The sequence below is a fragment of the Oncorhynchus kisutch genome, linkage group LG9 (genome assembly GCF_002021735.2).
Source record: "Oncorhynchus kisutch isolate 150728-3 linkage group LG9, Okis_V2, whole genome shotgun sequence".
NCBI classification, from domain to species: domain Eukaryota; kingdom Metazoa; phylum Chordata; class Actinopteri; order Salmoniformes; family Salmonidae; genus Oncorhynchus; species Oncorhynchus kisutch.
Genome location: NC_034182.2, coordinates 28206569 through 28232188, shown reverse-complemented (window position 1 = coordinate 28232188; position 25620 = coordinate 28206569). Strand labels below are relative to the sequence as shown.

General features: G+C 45.1%; 1 protein-coding gene across 2 annotated transcripts; it reads left to right on the top strand.

The window, feature by feature from the left end:
* The first annotated feature begins 6124 nt into the window (after nt 1-6124).
* On the top strand, nt 6125-11113 carry LOC109896454 (B-cell CLL/lymphoma 6 member B protein). Of its 2 annotated transcripts, none has more exons than XM_020490711.2 (11): nt 6125-6256; nt 6581-6667; nt 6799-7025; nt 7118-7363; nt 7679-7870; nt 8019-8411; nt 8549-8664; nt 8818-8955; nt 9164-9306; nt 9497-9634; nt 9945-11113. In XM_020490711.2, the coding sequence occupies exons 2-11, from the start codon at nt 6635-6637 to the stop codon at nt 10083-10085; spliced, it is 1767 nt and encodes a 588-aa protein (XP_020346300.1). In that variant the 5' UTR covers nt 6125-6256; nt 6581-6634; the 3' UTR covers nt 10086-11113. The 2 variants fall into 2 exon arrangements, with proteins under 2 accessions (XP_020346300.1, XP_020346299.1); XM_020490710.2 differs by having other exon boundaries at nt 8818-8964.
* The last annotated feature ends 14507 nt before the right edge of the window (nt 11114-25620 follow it).

Here is a 25620-nt window from a genome sequence, read left to right as displayed (position 1 = left end):
TATTAATTTATTATGAATAAAAAAACGTGGTGGACCATGAGCACATGCCTGAATTAGGAGGATGGGGTATGACGTGCTGCATGTTGTACATTACAGAGGGATCAGCCAGTTGTGAAGATGAAAATGTACTACTTCAAAATGGAGATTACCTCAACTGTACTGCTCATGCTGTTACAGACGCTGTATTGGCAGAGACTCTGCATGGCACAGGCACAGTCTTTGATCAGTTATGACCCAATGCATAGCCCATGTCAGACAGATTTGGAAATGTCCATTTTGTTAGCTGATCCTGCTTTAAGACATCCCCCTCTTACTAAAAAAACCGACTTACCTGCACCTGATAGGCTTCTAGGAATTTGCAATTGACAAACAATGTTCTTCATGTTACAAAGAAGCCTTTGCAAAAAGATAGATAGATAGATAGATAGATAGATAGATAGATAGATAGATAGATAGATAGATAGATAGATAGATAGATAGATAGATAGAAATGTATTAAGTATGTTTTTCCTCATCAATCTACACACAATGTCCTATAAGCAAAGCAACAACAGAAATACCTTATTTACATAAATATTGAGACCCTTTGCTATCAGACTTGAAATTGAGCTCAGGTGCATCATGCTTCCATTGATCATCTTTGAGATGTTTCTACAACTTGATTAGTGTCCACCTATGGTACATTTAATTGATTGGACATGATTTGGAAAGGCACACATCTGTCTATATAATGTCCCACAGTTGAAAGTGCATTTCAGAGCAAAAAAACAAGCCATGGGGTCAAAGGAATTGTGCGTAGATACATGAGGGGGAAAAACTATTTAATACATTTTAGAATAAGGCTGTAAGGTAAAAAAACATGTGGAAAAAGTCAAGGGGTCTGAATACTCTCCGAAGGTCACTGTATCTCGCTCGCTCTCTGTCTCGCCCACTCGCCTATGTCCCCAGACACTGTATCTCGCTCTCTGTCTCGCCCACTCGCCTATGTCCCCAGACACTGTATCTCGCTCTCTGTCTCGCCCACTCGCCTATGTCCCCAGACACTGTATCTCGCTCTCTGTCTCGCCCACTCCCCTATGTCCCCAGACACTGTATCTCGCCCACTCGCCTATGTCCCCAGACACTGTATCTCGCTCTCTGTCTCGCCCACTCCCCTATGTCCCCAGACAGAGTGTCTCGCCCACTCGCCTATGTCCCCAGACACTGTATCTCGCCCACTCCCCTATGTCCCCAGACACTGTATCTCGCCCACTCCCCTATGTCCCCAGACAGAGTGTCTCGCCCACTCGCCTATGTCCCCAGACACTGTATCTCGCCCACTCCCCTATGTCCCCAGACACTGTATCTCGCCCACTCCCCTATGTCCCCAGACACGGTATCTCGCCCACTCCCCTATGTCCCCAGACACTGTATCTCGCCCACTCCCTTATGTCCCCAGACACTGTATCTCGCCCACTCCCCTATGTCCCCAGACACTGTATCTCGCCCACTCCCCTATGTCCCCAGACACTGTATCTCGCCCACTCCCCTATGTCCCCAGACAGTGTATCTCGCCCACTCCCCTATGTCCCCAGACAGTGTATCTCGCCCACTCCCCTATGTCCCCAGACAGTGTATCTCGCCCACTCCCCTATGTCCCCAGACAGTGTATCTCGCCCACTCCCCTATGTCCCCAGACAGTGTATCTCGCCCACTCCCCTATGTCCCCAGACACTGTATCTCGCCCACTCCCCTATGTCCCCAGACACTGTATCTCGCCCACTCCCCTATGTCCCCAGACACTGTATCTCGCCCACTCCCCTATGTCCCCAGACACTGTATCTCGCCCACTCCCCTATGTCCCCAGACACTGTATCTCGCCCACTCCCCTATGTCCCCAGACACTGTATCTCGCCCACTCCCCTATGTCCCCAGACACTGTATCTCGCCCACTCCCCTATGTCCCCAGACACTGTATCTCGCCCACTCCCCTATGTCCCCAGACACTGTATCTCGCCCACTCCCCTATGTCCCCAGACACTGTATCTCGCCCACTCCCCTATGTCCCCAGACACTGTATCTCGCCCACTCCCCTATGTCCCCAGACACTGTACCTCGCCCACTCCCCTATGTCCCCAGACACTGTACCTCGCCCACTCCCCTATGTCCCCAGACACTGTATCTCGCCCACTCCCCTATGTCCCCAGACACTGTATCTCGTCCACTCCCCTATGTCCCCAGACAGTGTATCTCGCCCACTCCCCTATGTCCCCAGACACTGTATCTCGCCCACTCCCCTATGTCCCCAGACACTGTATCTCGCCCACTCCCCTATGTCCCCAGACACTGTATCTCGCCCACTCCCCTATGTCCCCAGACACTGTATCTCGCCCACTCCCCTATGTCCCCAGACACTGTATCTCGCCCACTCCCCTATGTCCCCAGACACTGTATCTCGCCCACTCCCCTATGTCCCCAGACACTGTATCTCGCCCACTCCCCTATGTCCCCAGACACTGTATCTCGCCCACTCCCCTATGTCCCCAGACACTGTATCTCGCCCACTCCCCTATGTCCCCAGACACTGTATCTCGCCCACTCCCCTATGTCCCCAGACACTGTATCTCGCCCACTCCCCTATGTCCCCAGACACTGTATCTCGCCCACTCCCCTATGTCCCCAGACACTGTATCTCGCCCACTCCCCTATGTCCCCAGACACTGTATCTCGCCCACTCCCCTATGTCCCCAGACACTGTATCTCGCCCACTCCCCTATGTCCCCAGACACTGTATCTCGCCCACTCCCCTATGTCCCCAGACACTGTATCTCGCCCACTCCCCTATGTCCCCAGACACTGTATCTCGCCCACTCCCTATGTCCCCAGACACTGTATCTCGCCCACTCCCCTATGTCCCCAGACACTGTATCTCGCCCACTCCCCTATGTCCCCAGACACTGTATCTCGCCCACTCCCCTATGTCCCCAGACACTGTATCTCGCCCACTCCCCTATGTCCCCAGACACTGTATCTCGCCCACTCCCCTATGTCCCCAGACACTGTATCTCGCCCACTCCCCTATGTCCCCAGACACTGTATCTCGCCCACTCCCCTATGTCCCCAGACACTGTATCTCGCCCACTCCCCTATGTCCCCAGACACTGTATCTCGCCCACTCCCCTATGTCCCCAGACACTGTATCTCGCCCACTCCCCTATGTCCCCAGACACTGTATCTCGCCCACTCCCCTATGTCCCCAGACACTGTATCTCGCCCACTCCCCTATGTCCCCAGACAGAGCTTCAAATGAAGCTCTATTCCAATATGTTTTGCTTTATTGTTTTTCATTGCACCGGTTTTCTGTTCTTTTTTTCTAATTCCTACCGCCATCTAAGGGAGACAAAATTCCTACACCCCCCCCCCCCCTCTAACCTTCTCTATCAGGATAGTGGTTACAGCTTGCCCTTATATGTCCAGAATGCTCGGCAAGCACAGGAAGAAACAGTTTATATGAATCTGTGTTATTGTTTCAGGCTCTTGTTGTCAACACCTTTTACGGTATGTAGTAAAGTAGTTCCCCAAGCAACAAAGCGACAGCCCAATCAAGAGCTTTCCCGGAATTGCATTTTTTGTGCTTCAGAACCAGAAACAAAATAGGAAATATAGTCAAACATGAAAGAATTCATTGTCAAATGCATTATGAAAAATGTGCATAATCAAAAAAGCTAAGTATTTTAGAGTGTTCTTTAAATTGTACTCTTTAACTCTGTCTTGTTTTATTTGATAAGATTCTTGACCTTTGCCCTTGATTATATAACCACAATGTTACTGTACGGAGGTGATGTTTCACCCAACCGGTCTCTAGTCCTGTACATACAGTATCAGAACGACAACCATAACACACTACAATAACCACAACCTTCCAAATTAAAGTTTTGATAAAGCTCCTATCATTTACATGGGCATAGTAGTGGACACTGACAGATTGGGTGAACAAGGGGAAGTCTCCATTAGCTAGCAGAGCCTTGCCAACTGGACAGACTGAATGGCTTCCGCTCATTGGCGAACCTGTTTCGTAATGTTCTCACTTTTCCTCAACCGCCCCCCTCTTCCGTTCCTCTCACAATGCCTGGAAGTATCTTAGACCCAGGCTACATCTTTTTCTCTGTTTTCTTAAATGTTGTTTATCTTTCATCTTTTTTTTTCTCCCTTTTTTATAAGACACAATTGATCTGGCCTCCATCAAAACAAATACAAGCACAAGGACACACACACGCACTCAACACCCCGGGCAAAACACTCTGCTTCCGACTCGCATTTACACTATGGGTTTATACCCAAACATGGCCATATTGGTTGATTTGTCGTTGTTTGCAGCTTGTACACATATATTTCAACTCCTACACAAAAAAAAAATCACTGACAGAAAAATGGGATTAACATTGGTCTCTTTTTAAAGGGAAGTATTTTTCACTGACAGAAAAATGGGATTAACATTGGTCTCCTTTTAAAGGGAAGTATTTTTCTTCTATTTGATTTGGGTTGGCTTCAACAGTCCATGAATTTGTTGTTTCATGCATAATAACTTTAACACCCTATTACAGAGATTAAATAATACGAATCAGGGAGTATTATCTGCATCATCTTGACAGATTCAATGCTTGTTTTCCTTAAATGGTGGAGAACCTACCCTCTCTCACTGCTTATAAAACCACAAAACGATAAAAAAGAAAAACACATTCAACAGAAACTGAAATCTCAGGTTTGCAATTTGCATCATCCCTATGGACTGTCTGCTGTTTCTGCAAGGGCGGGCCTCTCTCTCTCTTGACTCTTATCTCCTTCTGGTCTTGACCTACCGACAGACGCCTTGAAACTCGCTCAAGGTCCTCCGGTTCTGTCAGAATTATTTGATCTGAAGGAAATGCAAGTTCATGGTGCACTGAAGCAGCCCGTCTATTAGGTCTGTGTGTTGTAATGTCATGCACCTCTTTGTGAACCAAGGCTGTGCTTAAGATGGTCACTTTTCCACTTGTTTTTAAGTTAATGCTGACCTTTGACACTTTGTCCCCCCCCCTCCCCTCCCTCATCCCCTCCCCATGTCTCCTGCTCCACTTATTATTGACGGATGTCCTGCGCAGGCGTTTTCCTCCTCTTCTTGGTGCGCCTCGCAGGATGCATTCATATATGGTGTGTGTGTGTGTGTGCGTGTGTGTGTGTGTGTTCGGCAGTTCCTGCGCATCTGTCCTCTGCTTTTCTAACAGTCTTGGCGGTTGTTGTTTTGCAAGCCAGGGAGAGAGTATCTCCCATATCGCCCCCCTGCCTCCCTCCTCCCCACACTCTCCCGTTTCCTTCCTCTAAGTGCCCATAACACGTTGGCCTCTCCCCTCAGGCAGTAGGCCAGAAGCTTCCGGAAGACTTTACGGAGAGCTCATAACTTTACGTTCACCTGGATCTGTCACCTCAGAAATATACTCTTTATGACTGCATGACTAAGAGGTATACATCATGTCATTTGCGAGTCTCTGTCTGATTTTCACACAGATTTTGCTGTATGCTCACCCTAAGTTGCAGTGAGTTGAGTAAGGATACTATATGTGTCTGGTGTGAAAGAAAATGTTTCAGCCTGATGTATGTGGAAGTGCAACGTTAAATCCATCAAGTCAATGGCTTCTGCTCTGTCTATACAATGTTACATTTCAAGAATGGTCCCTTCTCTGATATCTGAAGAGCCTCAGTTCCCGAGGGGCAGGTTGTGAGTTTGGAACAAGGTTTGTTTATCTAACATGTAGGTGTTCTTTAACTTCCTGGAGAGGGTTCATGGGGAGGAAGGCGTTGGTGGTGGAGGATGGAGGATGGTCTTCTCTGACCCTAAGGTTCAGCTCCTGGAGAGCCTCACCCTCAGCAACATAATCCCTATTCCCTTCGGATCCTCGTATATTTTTGTTCTACTCACACCACTTTCCTGCCATTACTTTGTTTGCAGAGACTATGGGGTTAGAAAAACTAATAGTCCACTAAAAATACCCTGCCGGCAGCACAGCTTCCAGGGTACGTGTGGGCCGTTGAGGAAAGAGGACATGAGTGGAGCTGGTCTGCATGCGGCTTCCTGCGCTATGTTATAAAGACTCCCCTCCCTCCGGCTAACCTCCACAGTCTTTCTCAGACAGCTGTGGTAGGTCATATCTTGGGATAGCTATATTGAGGTAGCTGACAGTTGAACTGAGGGTTGCGAGGTCAGCATTGTGCACATTGATTCTCGTCCCTGCTGGTCGGGGTGAGTGGTTACCTAGATGTTTATTTAAGGGTTCGATCATGTTTCATGATGTTTGATAACATATAGGGGTTGCCTGGATTGGTTTGATTGAAACCGACGTCAGGGATGCTCGTTATACCACTTTTCTGTCTAAAAGTACATTCGATCAACATGGTTTCACCCGGAGGGCGAATTATGTTGTTGATAAGAATCTATTTTTGTGGCTATTTCTTTTTTGTTGTTGGTATTTTTCATGATGTAATGAGATCCATGTCTTGTTGTGCATGAAGTATTTCATATTAAGTTGCATTATGTTTCAGTGTCGTCATGTTTTGCTTCCTGCAGGTACGAGTAGGGAGCTGGTCTCACCTAACAGAGGCGTCCAGGAGACTGCCCTCTATGTATTCTCTAGCTGGTGCCTTCCTCAACAAGGTAGGTCAATGTGAGAGAGCTGCATTTTTACTGGGACAGTACATTGTATATTTTAGAAACTTTAATATAATACATAGTGCCGTTGCAACTCTACCGTTATATATCTTTCTCCTTCCTCTCCCAAACAAAAGATGAGCAAGATCCAGGTGGTGGAGGGATACCAGGTTGGAGGAAGGCGTGCGGTGGTGGCGTCTGATGCGGCTGCTGCGGAGGGATATGTGAAGGAGTTTACGCGCCACTCCAACGATGTCCTGCTGAATCTGAATGAGCTGAGGCACCGGAACATTCTGACCGATGCCACCCTCATGGTGGGCACTGCCCAACTGCAGGCTCACTGTGCTGTGCTCATTGCCTGCAGGTCAGCTCAGAGGATAATATGCATTGTAATCTTCTTGTTCTTGTTCTTCTTTTTCTTGCACTAAATTGCACATTCTGTCCTCTCTCTCTCAGTGGGTTCTTCTACTCCCTGTACTGCCATCGTGTGTCCTCCCCCGTACAGAGTGGTGCTGGAGGCCAGGCCCTAACCCTGTCTCTCCCTGACTCCCTGGACCCCTCTAGCGTCTCCCTGCTTCTGGACTTCATGTACACCTCCCGGCTGCCTCTCACGTCACACACCGTCCCCGGGGTGCTCGCCGTCGCCACCTACCTGCAGATGGACCACGTGGCTGACACCTGCAGAGCTTTCATGTTACACATGTGAGCCCCTTTTTTCTATACGTCTATGGGTGAGCCTTGGGGGGTGGGAGGTAAGAGAGTGATGATGCTAGCTAACAGGATAAACTAAAATCACCCATGGGGAAAGTTTACTGAAAATTGACTGAAATACCGTGTCACCTAGAGACTTTGGGGTAGACTTGAATAGGCAGTTAGCTGTAAACGTTTTAAGCTTTAAATAGGCTTCTAAATCTGTCCTACAGGTCGAAACTATGTTAAAGAATCCTTTACCTATGGTCTCTTGTTAATTGGTTTTGACTGGCGTTACCTGACAGTTCCTTTTGTTTCCCCACACAGTGAGAGGATGAGAGGGACTCGCCCTCAAGTGGAGCTGGACTCCACGGTGTCTGCAGTGTTTGAGGCACCCTCAGAGGGAGTTCCTCCCAGTCCCCCTATCAATGGAAGACCCCGCCCGTCTGTTCTCGCTGTCTCCACCCCCTCACAGCCCGCAGCGGAGGCTGAGGGCCATATTTGCCCTGACTCAGCCAGGTGAGAGAGAGAGAGAGAGAGAGGGAGAGTGTGTGTGTACATGTGTCTGCTTATCTCTTTGTCAGTAGCATGTGTGTGCGTTTGTCTCTATGTGCCATTGTCTATGTTCAGTTTGCTCATTACATGAGTTCCTTTTTTTCTCCTGCAGGGTCCCTGGAGACATCCGGGCCTCTCTGCAGCCAGGGACTTTCCTGACCCGTAAGCCCAGGTCAAAGGAACTAAAGTTGGAGCCTGAATCCCCTCTCCCCACACCCTCTCCAGAAAGCCCATCCCGCTCCAGCTGCCAGCCCAACTCTCCTGCTGAGTCCAAAACCTGTAACCTGGGTGAACCCAAGAACAGCCCTGACCCTAAGGCGTGCAACTGGAAGAAGTACAAGTACATCGTCCTCAATCCATTCTGTGCCATAACCACGGTGAAGGAGGAGGAGCCTGAGGAGGACCAGCAGCAGCTTAGGCACACCCCCACCTCTGATAGGATGGAGGTGACATTGAAGCCAACTATAGAGGCATGGCCAGGGGAAGGATCTGGCCAAAATGACAGGTGTGTTGTCAATATTTTGCAATACTGGTATTTTAAAACCAACAAGTCATATTGACCAAATAAACTTTCCAAGGAGATAGTTTAAATGGGCTAACTTGGCACTGATGTGGACAATATGACTATGTTCTGTCTTCCAGGCACGTCTCCTGCTATGATGTCCCTGGCCGTAGCCCTCCTCTGGTGCCCCTCACAGGGCTGTCAGCACACTCTGAGGACCACCCCATGGAGCCTCCCACCCACAAGGAAGGAACAGGTACTACAGCAGTTACTACAACCTAAAACACGTATTTTCTCCGGCTAAACAGTGAGAGATCATACTTGTGTTGTATGCTTACAATGTACATACGTGTCACATGTATATATATGAGATACGTATTAGTATATATTTTCTGCCCCTCCCTGTCAGCCTCGCCTTGCTATCTGGCACCCCGCCCATTGGAGCCAGAGGCTGCCCATCACTGCCAACACCCAATCAAGCGCAAGAATTACGGCTTGCCATTCCGTTACTCCGACAACCTGAGCGTGATAAAGGCTGTCTGCACAGGTAAGGCAGGTAACCAATGACATCTGATGGTGTGGTCATTTGACATACAAACCTCCATGACATGATGTTTGAGTGCCATTTATCATCAAAGTAACGAACGGGGGGTTTGCAGCAGTTTGGACAGTTATGCATTATGACTGCAGTTGATTATCCCCATAGGTAGTTGATGTGTGTGTTTCATTGAACTTCTCTTTTCCTTCTTTTCCAGCCCCTGCTGCCGGCGACAAGCCGTACCGCTGCAACGTGTGTGGCGCCCAGTTCAACCGGCCCGCCAATTTGAAGACTCACTCCCGCATCCACTCTGGAGAGAAGCCCTACCACTGTGATACCTGCGGGACCCGATTCGTTCAGGTGAGGACCCACCACAGATGAGGGACAGGTGTTGAACAGAGGGTGTGTGTGTGTGTGTGTGTGTGTGTGTGTGCAGGAACAAAGTGTAAGGTCGAAGTCAAAGTTGTTGGTTGATGTTATAGCCATGTTATGTTATACGTTATTTATCAATGTTCATTTGGCTGACCCGTGCACGTGTGTTAACCTACAGGTGGCCCACCTGCGAGCCCATGTTCTGATTCACACAGGGGAGAAGCCCTATCCCTGTCACACCTGTGGCACTCGCTTCCGTCACCTGCAGACCCTGAAGAGCCACCTGCGTATTCACACGGGCGAGAAGCCTTACACTGTGAGTACATCACTCACACCTTACAGGGAACTGCATTGTTGGTTAACGACTTGAGAGTAAGAATTTCCTGGTAAGGTCTACACCTGTGGTATTTCTGCGCATGTGACGAATACAATTTGATTTGACACACACATTCGTGTGCAGACAGATACACATATGCACGAAGGCGCGCCGCACACCTCTTGTGTTTGACCTCTTGCAATACAAACAGTTGTTCCATGACGAAATAGATCATTTGTCTGTTTACAACCATCAACAACATTATGATGCCATGACATTGCCCTCTCCCCTCCCCTCCCTCTTATCCCAGTGTGAGAAGTGTGACCTGCACGTCCGCCACAAGAGCCAGCTGCGTCTCCACCTGAGGCAGAAGCACGGCGCCGTCACCAACAACAAGATCCACTACAAGGTCCTGGCCGACCCCTACCAGTCCATCCTGCAGGCCTGTTAAATGTCTTCCCTTTGAACCCGGACTTTAACCCCTAACCCCATTATAACACCTAAACATATAGTTGGAAGTACATGGGTCCTGTATGTGATTAGCCAATCAAGCCATGATGTTCTAATATGATTTGGGGAAAGACAGCAGGGCCAGAGATCTGAGCTGATATGTAGATAGCATGCTGATGCCTGTCCTCTACATGCTGTCAGTGAGGCACATATGAGTTAGGTCAGTATAACCTGGATCTTGTCAAGAGTTACTGGGAGTAGTATGGAATGTTTTTGTAGCCCATCAGTTTGAGAGAGAGAGAGAGAGAGAATGGAAGAAAGAGAAAGAGAGAGAGAGAGAGAGAGAGAGAGAGAGAGAGAGAGAGAGAGAGAGAGAGAGAGAGAGAGAGAGAGAGAGAGAGAGAGAGAGAGAGAGAGAGAATGATGTAGTAAATTGCTATGAGGTTGGGAGCTGTAGAAATGGATAGAGCACGTGAAAGAAAGTTTGATTTATTTCCCAGTCTCACAGGTATTTTTAGGGACTGGGACACATTGGGGATCGTTGAGTATTTGGAAGGGATACTACAAAGATGTCATTGCATAACAATATAGACAAAGATAGGTCAAAGTTCATGATGCCCTCAGCACTAACGTGTGAATAGACTACCCCGATTGTGACAGCTTTAAATAGCTTTTTAACTAATGTTTATTTTTTACATACTTGGGGCTTTTGTATAATGATGTGCCATATTGGATCAGATATTTGCCCGTTACATCCCTGCTGTGTTCTTCTAAAGCTTTTTATTTAAATGTAAGATTATAACTTGTCATCCGTGATTAATTATAATTTTATTTCGGAGTCCAAGCAGGCACAGGACTTCCGTCTCTTGTATATGAAGGAATATGGGCTCTCAGAGCATAAAAGCAAAATAATGCTACTGTAAAAAATGGATGAGAGATGATGTTGATATCTGAAATTGTATGGTGTTCTTTTGCTGGACAAAGACAAGGACTGTTTTATACCAATTAAATGAAATTGATTGCCATTAACTACAAATGAGTTGTATCTTTTTAAGTTGTACTATGTGTTGAACGTGTGAGGACTAAATAACATACCCCCTGGAGATGGCTTGTGTATGCCTAAGTTCCTGTACCACCGTTAAGGAAACAACGACATGGTACTACTGTATTTATCTGAAAAGATTCAGACATAAGATATGGATGCAATCTAAATATTCAATATCATTTTGGACTCAGCATTCTACCCGCCATACTAATAATGAGTGATTTAGGATTTAGGGATGCAGGACTTTCCAAATCCACACATATACCCAGACGTTTGTTTTACTATCCTTGTGGGGAACAAACAATTGATTCCCATTTAAAAATCTTATTTTCCCGAACCCTTAGCCTAACCCTACCCCTAATCCTAAACCCCTAAACCTAACCCCTAACCTAATTGTAACCGTAAAGCCCGAAGTCTAAAATAATTATTTTCCTTGTGGCGACCGGCAAAATGTTTTACTATCCGTGCAAGGACTACTGGTCCCCACAAGGATAGCAAAACCAAAAACACACATCTCCTCCCTAGACTTCCTTCCTCCCATTAACTCACCCTTCAAACCCCCATGACTCACTTCTTGTGCAGAGGAGCCAACAATGACGCAAACCGCTCTCTGGGTCTGGCTGTTGTTGAGGGAAGGAACAATAGATAGAGACCTGGGCACCTGTTTCCGGCAGGGCTGTAATGCGGAGTGCACACTGCCATCCACTATGTGATAGCATACTGCTTCCTGTGGTGAAGGGAGCAGTGGCCCCTGCTGAACTCTCCAACTGTCTGTCACCCTCAGTTCTTGCTCTGTGATGGGCTTGTGGCAGGCAGAAGGACCTGATCATCTCATCTGTGACACCCTATTCCTATACAGTGCACTACCTTTGGCCAAGCCCTAGTCTGACCGGAGCCCTTGTCAAAAGTAGTGCACTATAGGGGATTGAGTGCTATTTTGGGTGCAACCTGTGTGAATACTATCTGTCTAATCCTTGTTTCCACCTTCCTTGATTCCACTCAAAGCTCATTGGAGGACGAGGTCTGAGGGAGGGACCTTGTGTAACGGATGTGAAATGGCTAGCTTAGTTAGCGGTGCGCGCTAAATAGCGTCTCAATCGGTGACGTCACTTGCTCTGAGACCTTGAAGTAGTGGTTCCCCTTGTTCTACAAGGGCCGCGGCTTTTGTGGAGCGATGGGTAACGATGCTTCGTGGGTGACTGTTGTTGATGTGTGCAGAGGGTTCCTGGTTCGTGCCCGGGTATGGGCGAGGGGAGGTTCTAAAGTTATACTGTTACATTGGTGCCGTGACCCGGATCACTGGTTGCTGTGGAAAAGGAGGAAGGTCAAAAGGGGGGTGAGTGTAACGGATGTGAAACGGCTAGCTTAGTTAGCGGTGCACGCTAAGTAGCTTTTCAATCGGTGACGTCACTTGCTCTGAGACCTTGAAGTAGTGGTTCCCCTTACTCTGCAAGGGCCGCGGCTTTTGTGGAGCGATGGGTAACGATGCTTCGTGGGTGACTGTTGTTGATGTGTGCAGAGTGTCCCTGGTTCGCGCCCGGGTATGGGCGAGGGGACGGTCTAAAGTTATACTGTTACACTTGGATCCACTCCTCCAATGCGCTCCTTTGAGAGTCATTGAGGAAACATGGATGGAGGATGCATTACGTTTGCAGACACAGCCATTGTCTGTGGGAACGGCAGCGAGGAGAAGAGGCATTTGGAGAAATGTTGGAAAGGAGAGGGGACTTTCCAACCCCTTCCCCCAGCCTTTCCATCAACGAGATAGTCACTGACATGACATGGCCTACCGTCTGTAAATCAACAGACATTTCATCTGCTGACCCATATTAGTTCTTGACACTGGCAGCATCCTCACACATGTCAATGCTTGTATCACACGTTACAGGCTATCTATCAATTGATCATTCATTCTATGCTCCATAACCAGCGCGGACTATTCTGCTCCACATTTTTTCAATCACTTTGGCACATTTTTCAGATGTAAGTGATATATTTTAAAAGCTCTAAGTACAAAACTCTAAACCGATAACACTACCCACTGTGCAAGAACTGTGTGAATCAACGTTGAAAACTGACTGGATTTGCAAGAAGTCATTTTATTTTTTTCCCACCCAACTTTTAAACTTAATCCAATGACATGGTGACATTTATTTCTTGTTGATTAAATGTTGAATTCACATTGACATTTTAACCAAATATAAATCACAACTAGACGTTGAACTGACGTCTGTGCCCAGTGGTTAGTAATGTCCCCTATCGTATGTGCAGAACCCTTGGTTGTGCATTCATTGGGGTTTCACACAGCTTTCACCCCTGAGACATTCATACAAAAGATTTCTGTGAAATACCATAAGCATGGGCCTCCCGAGTGGCGCAGTGGTCTAAGGCACTGCATCACTGTGCCCTAGAGATCTGTGTTTGAGTCCAGGTTCTGTCGCAGCCGGCAGTGACTGGGAGACCTATGGGGTGGCGCACAATTGTCCCAGCGTAGTTCGGGTTAGGTGATGGTTTGGCCGGCAGGGATGTCCTTGTCCCATCACGCACTAGCGACTCCCGGTGCAGTGCACGCTGGCACGGTCATTAGGTGTATGTTGTTTCCTCCGACACATTGGTGCTTCCGGGTTAAGTGGGCATTGTGTCAAGAAGCAGTGCGGTTGGGTACCTTCTTCTCTCCCGAGTCTGTATGGGAGCTGCAGCGATGAGACAAGACTGTAACTACCAATTGGGGAGAAAAGGGAGTAAAAAAATAAATAAATAGCATGCGCACATTTTGTTTAGTCACCAATAAATAATGTACTGTAATTATAGGCTCACCATTTAGTCATTTTAACTACCATTTAATCCCATAGCAAAAAAATACAAGACACACATGTAGTGCTGAATAGAAAGAATAGTAAATTGTCAATATAATTGTACATACAGTATTTGACTAGAACTTGACATTTTATCCAATGGCAGAATGTGTGCATGTTGAGAGCAGTCTGAGCAGTGTCGCCCTGGGTCATGCCAACTGTGATGTCAGGATACAGGCTACAATTTGTTGTGTCCCACTATGCTTCTGCAGTGTCATCACGCTGACGATTCCCAAGGCCTCAGTGGCCATTTTGAGGGAGGAATATCCTCCCGTATCCAGAAGCAGGCAATCCGAGTGGTTCCCGTGTCGAAATCCGGGACTGCTGGATCTTCAGCTTTGCCTCCCATTCTAGCAAGCACCTCAGTCTATAAACTCAGAATGCTCAAAGAACCGCTGGTGGCTGTGGAGTCGAGGGGGCAAGCAGTGTTATACACATCCATACTACTTTCCCATATTCAGACTCTAGGCCTCATAAGAAACCAGAAAAAGAGATGTCTGACTCCATCTCAGCGCATTCCGTTTCCGGGTCTTGAGCTAGACTCACTCACGTATCATGCTTTTCTATCCCCACGGAGGGTGTCCGGGTTTGGGCCCTGCCAAATTTTGATTGGGTCACACAGTGCGTTTTTTGCCAGTGCCTATGCCTACTGGGGATGATGGATTCTGTGAAGGAAGTCGTTCCCGTAGGGCTATTGTTGATATGGCCCTTCCATCGCTGTGCTAGCCACTCACCTGGACGCATCTCACAGTCTAAGTCGGTCACTTCGGGTGTCCCTGTCAGGCCTACGGGCTATGGCCCAGTGGTGGGACCCTCTGCTATTATCAGGGTTGTATCCTGCAAGGTGAACACAACAGACACCTCTTCCGGAGGGTGGGGTGCGCTGTACAAAGGTAACTCAATTTGGGTGGTTTGACACTGGTGAGGAGCACACTATTTCAATTACCCGGAGTATCTGGTGCTCAGGCGCTTCCCCCTGTTTTTGTCAGGCCGGCTTGTGCTGGTCAGAACCAACAATGTGTCAGTGGTGGTGGGTACCAACAGATGGGGACAGACTATCTCTATCCCGCCTAACATTGACTCGCTCCCTATCGCAGGGCAGCAGTGCACACACGCTTTCGCTTTGGGCAACGCATCTCACAGTCTAAGTCGGTCACTTCGGGTGTCCCTGTCAGGCCTACGTTGCCTCAACTTGGATGCAGATGTTTTATCCAGGTGGGAACTTCTCTCTCAGGAGTGGAAGCTCTCCCAGGTATGTGACATGTTCGGCAGGTCCAAAGTAGATCTTTATGTGTCACAAGAAAATGTGCAGTCTAGTTTTCTCGATGAGGAACCCGAGTGGCCCGTTGGGAACGGATGCACTGGCGATTCTTGTGGTTCACCATTGGCCCAGGCAGCCTTGGTTCATGCAGGTCATTTATGTTGGGACTCCCGTTGCACAGGGATCTGGTGGCCCTGGAACACGGCATATTTGGCAAGCGAGGCCAGAGATTTGATTCCTTTAGGCCTGGCCTCTAAGAGGGCCAAAGTGATGGCTAGAGATGTACCTCTGAATGTTATTGCTACCATTCAGTCTGCAAGGGCACCCTCCACGAGAGGGCTGTATTCGTATAAGTGGCAAGCGTTTGAGCTCTGGTGCCAAGATAAAGGACTTGTTCCTTTTCAGTGCTCTGTGTATTCACTTTAAAAGTGTACATGGCTACATCTCAGCGAGTCATGTGGAAATTGATTGAACCTTACCGGGGGCTCACTCGCTGGTGGTGTGGTTCCTGAAATGTCTACGTCATCTCAGACCAGTCTCTAAACCTATTGCGCCCACATGGGACATGGCGCTGGTTTTGGAGGCACTGTTCCCCCTTTGAGCGTCTGGAATCGGTGGATATGGAGATCCTTTCCTACAAAACTTCCCTGCTCAGCACTTTGGCATCGACTAAACGTGTTGGGGACCTCCACGAGTTATCCGTACACCCTTCCTGTACTCAATTCACCCCGGGTCGACTCGATGGTTACATTGTGTCCAAATGTGGCCTTCTCCCCGAAAGTCATGGCTGTGTCCTGCAGGTCCTCAGCTTTTGAGCTATTTCCCTTTTCACCTCCTCCTTTTGCTTCTGAAGAACAACAGAGGACACATGCCCTGTGTCCGGTGCGAGTTTTACCCACATACATTAAAATGACCCGGGATATCCGGTTACGTGACCAACTTTTTGTATGTTTTGCTAATCCAGCTCGCGGCCGGGCGCTGTCTAAGCAGCGTCTCCCCCACTGGATTGTGGAGGCTCCCTGGCATATAGCAGCAAGGGGCAAGGGTTACTACGCGGTGTACTCGCCCACTCCACCAGGGATCTGCGTCTTGGGCGTTGTTTAAAGGGTTGACTATAGGAGATATTTGTGCTGTGGCGAGTTGGGCATCAACACACACTTTTGTGAGGTTTTATCGCTTGGATGTCACTGCACCCTGTGTAACACACAGTCTGCTTATGGCTGGGACAGGGGAAAGTCACTAAGCAGTGCGTCGTTTTCGCAATACCCAGACTGCCGCATCTGGAGAGGTCAGGTCTGGGTGATCTGCCATGGGTCGTATCATGTAGTATCCCTTGGGGTCGGCTTGAGGCATGATTATATTTTCCCATAGTATATTGTACCAAAGTTGAATGACTAAAAAGGGAACGTAGTGTTATAGCTACTGTTCCTTGCAGGAGGGCAATGAGGTACAACACCTGTTTGGCCCCGCACCACCCATTCCTGGACTCTGTGAAGAGCGGTATTAAATGAAGGAATGAATCTGAGCCTCACGCTTACAGTATCACCTGTACAGATTTAATTGGCCTTGTCAGGCGCGGTGGTGTAAAGTACTTAAGTAATAGTGCTCCTGACTATCCATAAATAACAAAAACAAAACATATGGTTTGATTAATGTAAGCAATTAGAAATTGTTTTTACTTTTTCTTTTGATACTTAAGTATATTTAAAACCAAATACTTTAAGACTTTCACTCAAGTAGTATTTTACTGGGTGACTTTCACTTTTACTTGAGTAATTTTCTATTAAGGAATCTTTACTTTTACTCAAGTATGACAAATGGGTACTTTTTCCACCACTGGTCAGGAGTGATTGTATATCCTTCAACCAAAGCCGCGAGAGTGTGACTCCCCATAATATATGGTACCTCAGTTCCCTCCGTCAGGGAACATTAGTTATAGTCATAATGCTACGTTATGAAACTATATACAGTACCAGTCAAAAGTTTGGACACACCTACTCACTTTTTCTTAATTTTTACTATTTTCTACATTGTAGAATAATAGTGAAGACATCAAAACTATGAAAAACACATATGGAATCATGTAGTAACCAAAAAAGTGTTAAACAAATCAAAATATATTTACATTTGATTCTTCAAAGTAGCCACCCTTTGCCTTGATGACAGCTTTGCACACTCTTGGCATTCTTTCAACCAGCATCAATGCATTTAAAATTAACAGGTGAGCCTTGTTAAAAGTTAATTAGTGGAATTTCATTCCTTCTTAGTGCGTTTGAGCCAATCACTTGTGTTCTGACAAGGTAGGGTGGTATATAGATAGCCCTAAATGTTTTTTCATAGTTTTGACGTCTTCACTATTATTCTACAACGTAGAAAACTGTCAAATTAAGAAAAAAAACTTGAATTAGTAGGTGTGTCCATACTTTTGACTGGTACCGTAGGTTAACTACGCACCTCATCATTTTGGTTTAGTAGCTATCAACTTTGAGCAGATTAATGAAGTGATAGGTAATTGTATTGTTAACAAATGACAAGAAAATCATTGAAAAAATGAATTGAATATTGCATTTTTAATAGCAGATACTTAGATTGAATATCTATTCAAATTGAAAGACTGATTTGGTACAGTGGATTTGTGAATTTCTTTGTTGTACTCAGTAAATTGAAAATGTGCTCGGGGTTTTGAAACATGAGAAATTTTGATGATCTGTTTTTATTTTTATGCTTAGAGTTGGAAATGAACGACATCCTTGCAAAAATTAAACAAAACAAAAACGAATATAACAAAATATAGATTTTTTAAAATTGCACTGCTCATTGTATTGCCAGTCTGATAGAATTGAGTTTGGGGCCAATTGGCATAGGTGAAAATGTGAATGTGAAAATAATTTTGGGTTGTGATGTTGGAGAAGTGTGTGTGTGTGTGTGTGTGTGTGTGCGTGTGTCCGTGTGCGTGTGCGCGTGCCCTTGTGTGTGTGTACCCAATAGTACAGGACACAATGGGTTGAGTTACCCTCAACATGAGTTAAAGTGTTCTTTTACTTCCCTCTAGTGTTGGTTTCTGTTAGTTGGTAAAACTGCACTTTAGAGTCACAACTAATCTCGGTTAACCCAATAGAGAGTGATAGAGGACTGTAGTGCTCAAAACTCTGTTTTAACATGTGCAGCGTCATTGAGGAATTCCACATTTTTTAAGTAGTCAACTGGGTGGGACATCCTATGGGTTAAGATAGAATCACATAATTTCATCCAGGTCATCAGAAGGGACAAGCCAATGAATTATACTCGTGATCAAACATTACATAACTGCAGGTGGAAGGAAATGGCCAATCTTGGCTTTATATCTGTTCAAACAACACACTCCAGTTGGCAGTATGCACTCTTTCAGTTTGTTCACCAACTCAGAGGTCGTAGAAAAAGGAAACGGACTACTTAAAAATGGAGATGGGCTCAAACAATGGTGCTGCTCATGTGCTCACAGACACCATAATGGGACATAATGGGACAGTCCTCTATCATTCTTTATGCTTAACCCAGAACTAAAGTCTGGTTCCTCTGGTTGGTTGGCCATTCCTATGGTGGAAATTAATGGGGGAAAAAATAGAGTTTTGGGATATATGCCGAAAATGAGGTCTGAGGTTAAGGCTTACACGGAACCCAAACCGGCTGCAAGCGTGCGCCATCGTGCGCTATCGTGCATACATTTATTTTGTCCCACTACACCAAACGTGATCACGACATGCAGGTTAAAATATCAAAACAAACTCTGAACCAATGACATTAATTTGGGGACAGGTCGAAAAGCATTAAACAACTATGGCAATTTAGCTAGCTAGCTTGCTGTTGCTAGCTAATTTGTCCTCGGATATAAACATTGAGTTGTTATTTTACCTGAAATGCACAAGGTCTTCCACTCCGACAATTAATCCACAAATAAAACGGCCAACCGAATCATTTCTAGTCATCTCTCCTCGTTCCAGGCTTTTTCATCTTTGAAATTATATGGTGATTGGCATCTACACTTTTACCACGACAACTGGCAAAACATTTCGTCTTTCAATCACCCACATGGGTATAACCAATGAGGAGATGGCATGTGGGTACCTGCTTCTATAAACCAATGAGGAGATGGGAGAGGCAGGACTTTCAGCGCGATCTGCGTCAGAAATAGAAATGACTTCTATTTTAGCCCTTGGCAACGCAGACGCTCATTGGCGCGTGCGAGCAGTGTGGGTGCAATAATTGAATAACATGGATTTCTAAATGTATTTTGCGACGCTTGCGCAAGCGACATGTCCGGTCTGGTCAGCATGTTAGGATATCTTATTTGTTTTGTTCTATCAGATAATATCAGTCATTTTATCATGACCTTTATGATTGATGAAGCCTTTATGTGATTTATGTGCTTGTAGTGATTGCATAAATGCTTCAACATTCACAAAAAGTTAGCTGATGAAGATTATACCATAAAATGTTTAAGAACTAAGAGAGGATTCTTACCAACAAATATAGATTTAAAAAACTTTGACAGCGCTATCTAGTGGTCAGAACCTAGTAATATCAGGATGTAGGATGGGACATAAATCTAACAACTTCAATGACTTATTTATCCAAACAGGGGGAAAAAAACATCACCATATTACCTGAGAATACATTACATAGGATGAAGAAACAATACTCCACAATACTCGAGCCGCAGTTCCATGCTACTTGTCAGACGTAGGGAATTTATACTATATACTCGTTGTTTGGGTGCAATTGGCGTAGGGTGTAGGGGGTTGTTGGTGATTTTTTTTGGCAATTTCTTTGGATTCCTCATGTCTAACTCATTGTTAGAAAAAAGTTTGGTCCAAATCAGATGTTAGGTACTATATTCATTGAATATTATATGAATCCTATAGATCAAAATGGGCAATTTGGGTGCAATCGATTTGTTTAATTTCTCAGAGATCAAATTACATTTCAACAAAATAATGTTGAAGGAAAGTTAATCTTACCTGTTTCTAACAACAGAAACAATTTCAGAACAATCTGAGATGGTGGGTGTCAAAATCCTTTCCTGTTCTTTTTGAGGTGGAATGACCCTGCAGTATTTTATTTTGTGAGGGGTTAAGTGCTTGGCACAAGGCCACAACAGCAGGAGATACAATACATTAGATCAGAGACCAGCAGCCCTCCGTTGTCAATACCAGTGATAATAATTTATTATATTTTGTAAAGTGGCTCCTTGCATCATACAACACAATGGGGGGGGGGGGGGGGCAAGTGACTTGAGCTTTCAGACAAGTAAAAAGATCAGTCCTACTTGTCAGACTAATGAGTTATTATCAAGCCGGCTTGTGGCCGAGCTGGCCACAGCTCGGCCACAAGCAGCAACCCAGTAGAACTTGACAGAAGCCTAGCATTGCATCCCACCCCCCAATTGGATCCCAGCTCACCATTGGAGAAACAATATTCTAAATCCAACACCACAACCAGAAAAACTCATGGTAAAGTACACTTAACCAATTAAAATGAACATACAGACTCACACAGGAGAGAAACCCTTTAGCTGTGGTGACTGTGGAAAAAGTTTAATCAGAAGGGACACCTGAACTCTGAACATATGAATTCACACAGGAGAGAAACTCTTTAGCTGTGGTGACTGCAGGAAAAAGCTTTAGTCAGAAAGCTTATCTGCTGAAGCATATGAATAAAGTCCACAAAGAAAGAAAACAGAATGAAAATTGAAAGAACAAAGAAAATTAGGACAAAAAGGCCTTCTGTCAGAAGATGGGACTAAAAAGGCAGGATGTGGATTTTGATTTAATTTGATTTATTAGGATCGCCATTAGCCGACGGCAACGGCGACAGATAGTCTTACTAGGGTCCGAAACAAAACGAAAAAGACATTACAGACAAAAGACTACAATTTGCATAACACGTAGTATGTGTGCACATCTATCAGTTATACATGTCAGTACATACACACAACAAGTAGGTCACATGTCAGTACATACACACAATAAGTAGGTCACATGGGGGAGAGGTGTTGTGCCGTGAGGTGTTGCTTTATTTGTTTTTTGAAACCAGGTTTGCTGTTCACTTGCGCTATATCAGATGGAAGGGAGTTCCATGCACTCATGGCTCTGTATAATACTGTACGTTTCCTTGAATTTGTTCTGGACTTGGGGACTGTGAAAAGACCCCTGGTGGCATGTCTGGTGGGGTAAATGTGTGTCAGTGCTGTGTGTAAATTGACTATGCAAACCATTTGGAATTTCCAACACATTCATCTTTCTTATAAAAACAAAAAGTGACGCAGTCAGTCTTTCCTCAACTCTTAGCCAAGAGAGACTGGCATGCATAGTATTAATTGATATTAGCCCTCTGATTACAATGCAGAGCGAGACATTCCGGCCCTGTTCTGGGCCATCTGCAGCTGAACTAGGTGAACTAACGTAGCTATATTCATAAACATATTTCTGGGAACATGACCAAACTATAAAACTAGCTAGCCAGCTATGGGTTACTGTAGCTAGCTACCTGACAGGAGTGCTATCTAGATACGTTAGATTACTACCTACATTAATAGCTTTAGGTTGGTTGTTTTTAAGCTCAACTTCAAGATGTCCACCAAGGACGTTGCCTCTCCGATCATCACTCTCCCTCGCTTGCGCAATGGACATTTAAGGTACACTCGGATGTGACGATGTAAAACGTAATTCAAGGGCTCAGGATTTAGGGCTGAGAGATGTCTACTTTGAGTTTGAAACGCAGTCTTAATGATTACAAGCATACCATAACATTACATGAAGCAGTCCCACTTTGCTTGAAAATGTGGAGATTGGTACTCAGTAACGTGGTGTATTGGCTTTCCTCTTTTCACTCTGTCATTTAGGTAATTCTCATGGGGGGGGGGGGGGGGGGGTGAAACATAAATTTAGGAGCCACACTATCCATGCATAAAATGATTCCCACAGGAGAGAACTCATTTAGCTGTGATGACTGTGGGTTTAGCTTCAGTCTCAAGAAGAACTTAATCAGGCATAAAAGGAACATATACGGATTCACACAGGAGAGAAACCTTTATCTGGGGTGACTGTGGGAAAAGCTTCAGTCTGAACAGAGGCCTACGGAGGCATGAACGGATTCACACAGGAGAGAAATCATTTAGTTGTGGTGACTGTGGGAAGAGCTTCGATCAGAAGGGAAACCTAACCAATCATATTCGGATTCACACAGGAGAAAAAAAACATTTAGCTGTGATGACTTTGGGAAAAGCTTCAATGTCAAGGGGAACCTAAATGCTCATAAACTGTCTCAACAACAGAAACAACATGGCTGCTCAGTTTGGTGAAAGTTTCACTAAGAATAATAATCTGCTGAAGCATGTAAAAAATCCACAAAGAAAGAAAACAAGACAAATAAAGACGTTTAGGACACGGACACAGAGAGTGGACTAAGCAAAGAAAAGTTGCAATTTGAGTGCAGCTAAAGGCATTTTGAGACTCAGTGATTTTACAGCAGAGGCCTTGCAAGGAATCTTGAAGAATGTTCTGCCCTCACAGGCCCCAGAGCCTGTAGGGATGTGATTTGAATTGTACTGTAAGGAGTGGAATGGTTTCTTTGTAGTTTTTCTCTATCGTTCACTACCCTGTAAAGTAGGTGGCAGCTATATACCTTATAGGTTGAAGTCTCCCAATAAACCCCAAAAGAAGACACTTGGAAAAGACTGAAATGACTGTTTTGATTTAGCATTCCTTCATGTTTCATTCCTAAAGAAAGACCTACTGAACTAACTAAATAAGCTACCCAACTCTCATTAGATTTTAAATGTCCAAACTACCGTTGTTGCGTGTGTTTTTAAAGGTTTAACATTTTCCCTGTGTTTTACAAATGTTCCATTTCGAAAATAGCGTCTGCAGGTTTTTGCTCCTCCCTAATTAGTAAGGATCTCCCCTCACCTGGTTGTCTATGTCTTAATTGAAAGGAAAACCCCAAAACCCACAGACTCTAGGCCCTCCATGGAAATAGTTTGACACCCCTGATATAAAGCATATAACTAGGTCTGGATTTGTTTAGAGCTTTGATCGGCATCAAAATTCAAGTTTGATGCTGTGTACTGTACCTGAGCCTGATGAGCCATACATCAAATACATTTTATGAGCCCTACATTAAAATACATTTCATGAGCCGAAATGATTGTGCCGTTAATAGGCTACCTACCGCACATTACACAAGACAGAAAAACACAAAAGCCCATAGATGTAGCTATGCTCTCTTGGGTACATAAATTATACAAGCTCCAGTAGGCTAATATTTCTGAGTGTGGATTGTATTACTGTACTGTATTGTATTGTACTGTATAATATGGACTGGAATTACGCACCTCGTTCAAACCATGAAGCTGGGATCGAACATGCGATGCTGGTGCAGGACATGCGGCCTACAAAGTTACAATTATAGGATAGGGGCTATTTTAAACTGAACAAATATATAAATGCAACGTGCAACAATTTCAACGATTTTACTGAGTTACAGTTCATAGAACAAAATTAATTAATTAGGTCCTAATCTATGGATTTCACATGACTGGGCAGGGGCGCAGCCATGGGTTTTCCACAGGACAATGACCCAACACACAACTCCAGGCTGTGTAAGGGCTATTTGTCCAAGGAGAGTGATGGAGTGCTACATCAGATGACCTGGCTTCCACAATCACCTGACCTCAACCCAATTGAGATGGTTTGGGATGAGTTGGACTGCAGAGTGAAAGAAAAGAAGCGCTCAGCATATGTGGGAACGCCTTCAAGACTTTTAGAAAAGCTTTTCTCATGAAGCTGGTTGAGAGAATGTCAAGAGTGTGCAAAGCTGTCATCAAGGCAAAGGGTGGATACTTTGAAGAATCTGAAATATAAAATATATTTTGATTTGTTGAACACTTTTTTGGTTACTACATGATTCTACATGATTCCATGTGTGTTATTTCATAGTTATTATTTTTTACATTATTCTACAATGTAAAAAATGGCAAAAATAAATAAAAACCCTGGAATGAGTAGGTGTGTCCAAACTTTTGACTGGTACTGTACCTTTCATAATATTTCCCCTCATGTTATTAGCCTATATCCTCTTTCTCTAGCATTGCTTCATTTCTCCTTTCAACAGTTAAATTGAACAAGTTCCCATTGTCCTTATCTTCATCATTGTAATGACATGCTTGAATAATATAGGACCAGAATAAGATGCAGACGTCTTACACTTCTCTTCAGGAAGATTGAATGGCTATGTGTGTGAATAAACAACTGCTATAGCCTACCACCGTCTCTCGTTCGCTCTTCTGTCACCCGTGAGTTCTATTGGCTGCTGTATATAACATTTAGCAAACAAGCGCTTCCATCCCTCTTCAAATAACCTATTCTAGTATAGCTTTTCCTTGGACTCCAAGAGCTAAGGAACGCTTTTTAAGGAGAAAGGCCAGAGGAGCACAGGTGCCTATTGCGCAAGCAGCCTGGTCTCATAGACTAGATTTAACATTGTAAAAGTAAATCCGGGACACGTAAATTAGTATGATATGTTACGTTTGGTATGGTTACATAAGACAGATGGTTACTTAAGGCAAAAAGTTGGGTGCTTGGTCAGAGTGGATGTGTCTGCTTATAACGCGAACGTCTAGCAACCCAAAGGTTCGTATCTCATCACAGACAACATTTGATCTGATTAGCAACTTTTCAACTACTTACTACTTTTTAGCTACATTGCAACTACTTAGCATTTTAACTAACCCTTCCCCTAACCTTAACCCTTCCTCTCAAATCAAACTTTATTTGTTTCATGAGCCAACTACAACAAGTGTAGATCTTCCCATCTTCCCTACTTACAAGCCCTTAACCAACAGTGCAGTTCAAGAAGAGTTAAGAAAACATTTACCAAATAAACAAAATGTAAAAATAATAAAAAGTAACACAATAACATAACAATAACGAGGCTATATACAGGGGGTACCGGTACCGAGTCAGTTTACGGGTCAATGTGTTCCTTCAGACATGATGCTTGGCATTCAGGCCAAAGAGTTCAATCTTGTTTTCATCAGACCAGAGAATCTTGTTTCTCATGGTCTTAGAGTCCTTTAGGTGCCTTTTAGCAAACTCCAAGCAGGCTGTCATGTGCCTTTTACTGAGGAGCGGCTTCCATCTGGCCACTCTACCATAAAGGCATGATTGGTGGACTGCTGCAGAGATGGTTGTCCTTCTGGAAGGTTCTCCCATCTCCACAGAGGAACTCTAGAGCTCTTTCAGAGTGACCATCGGGTTCTTGTCACCTCCCCGATCAAGGCTCTTCTCCCCCGATTGCTCAGTTTGGTCGGGCGGGCAGCTCTAGGAAGAGCCTTGGA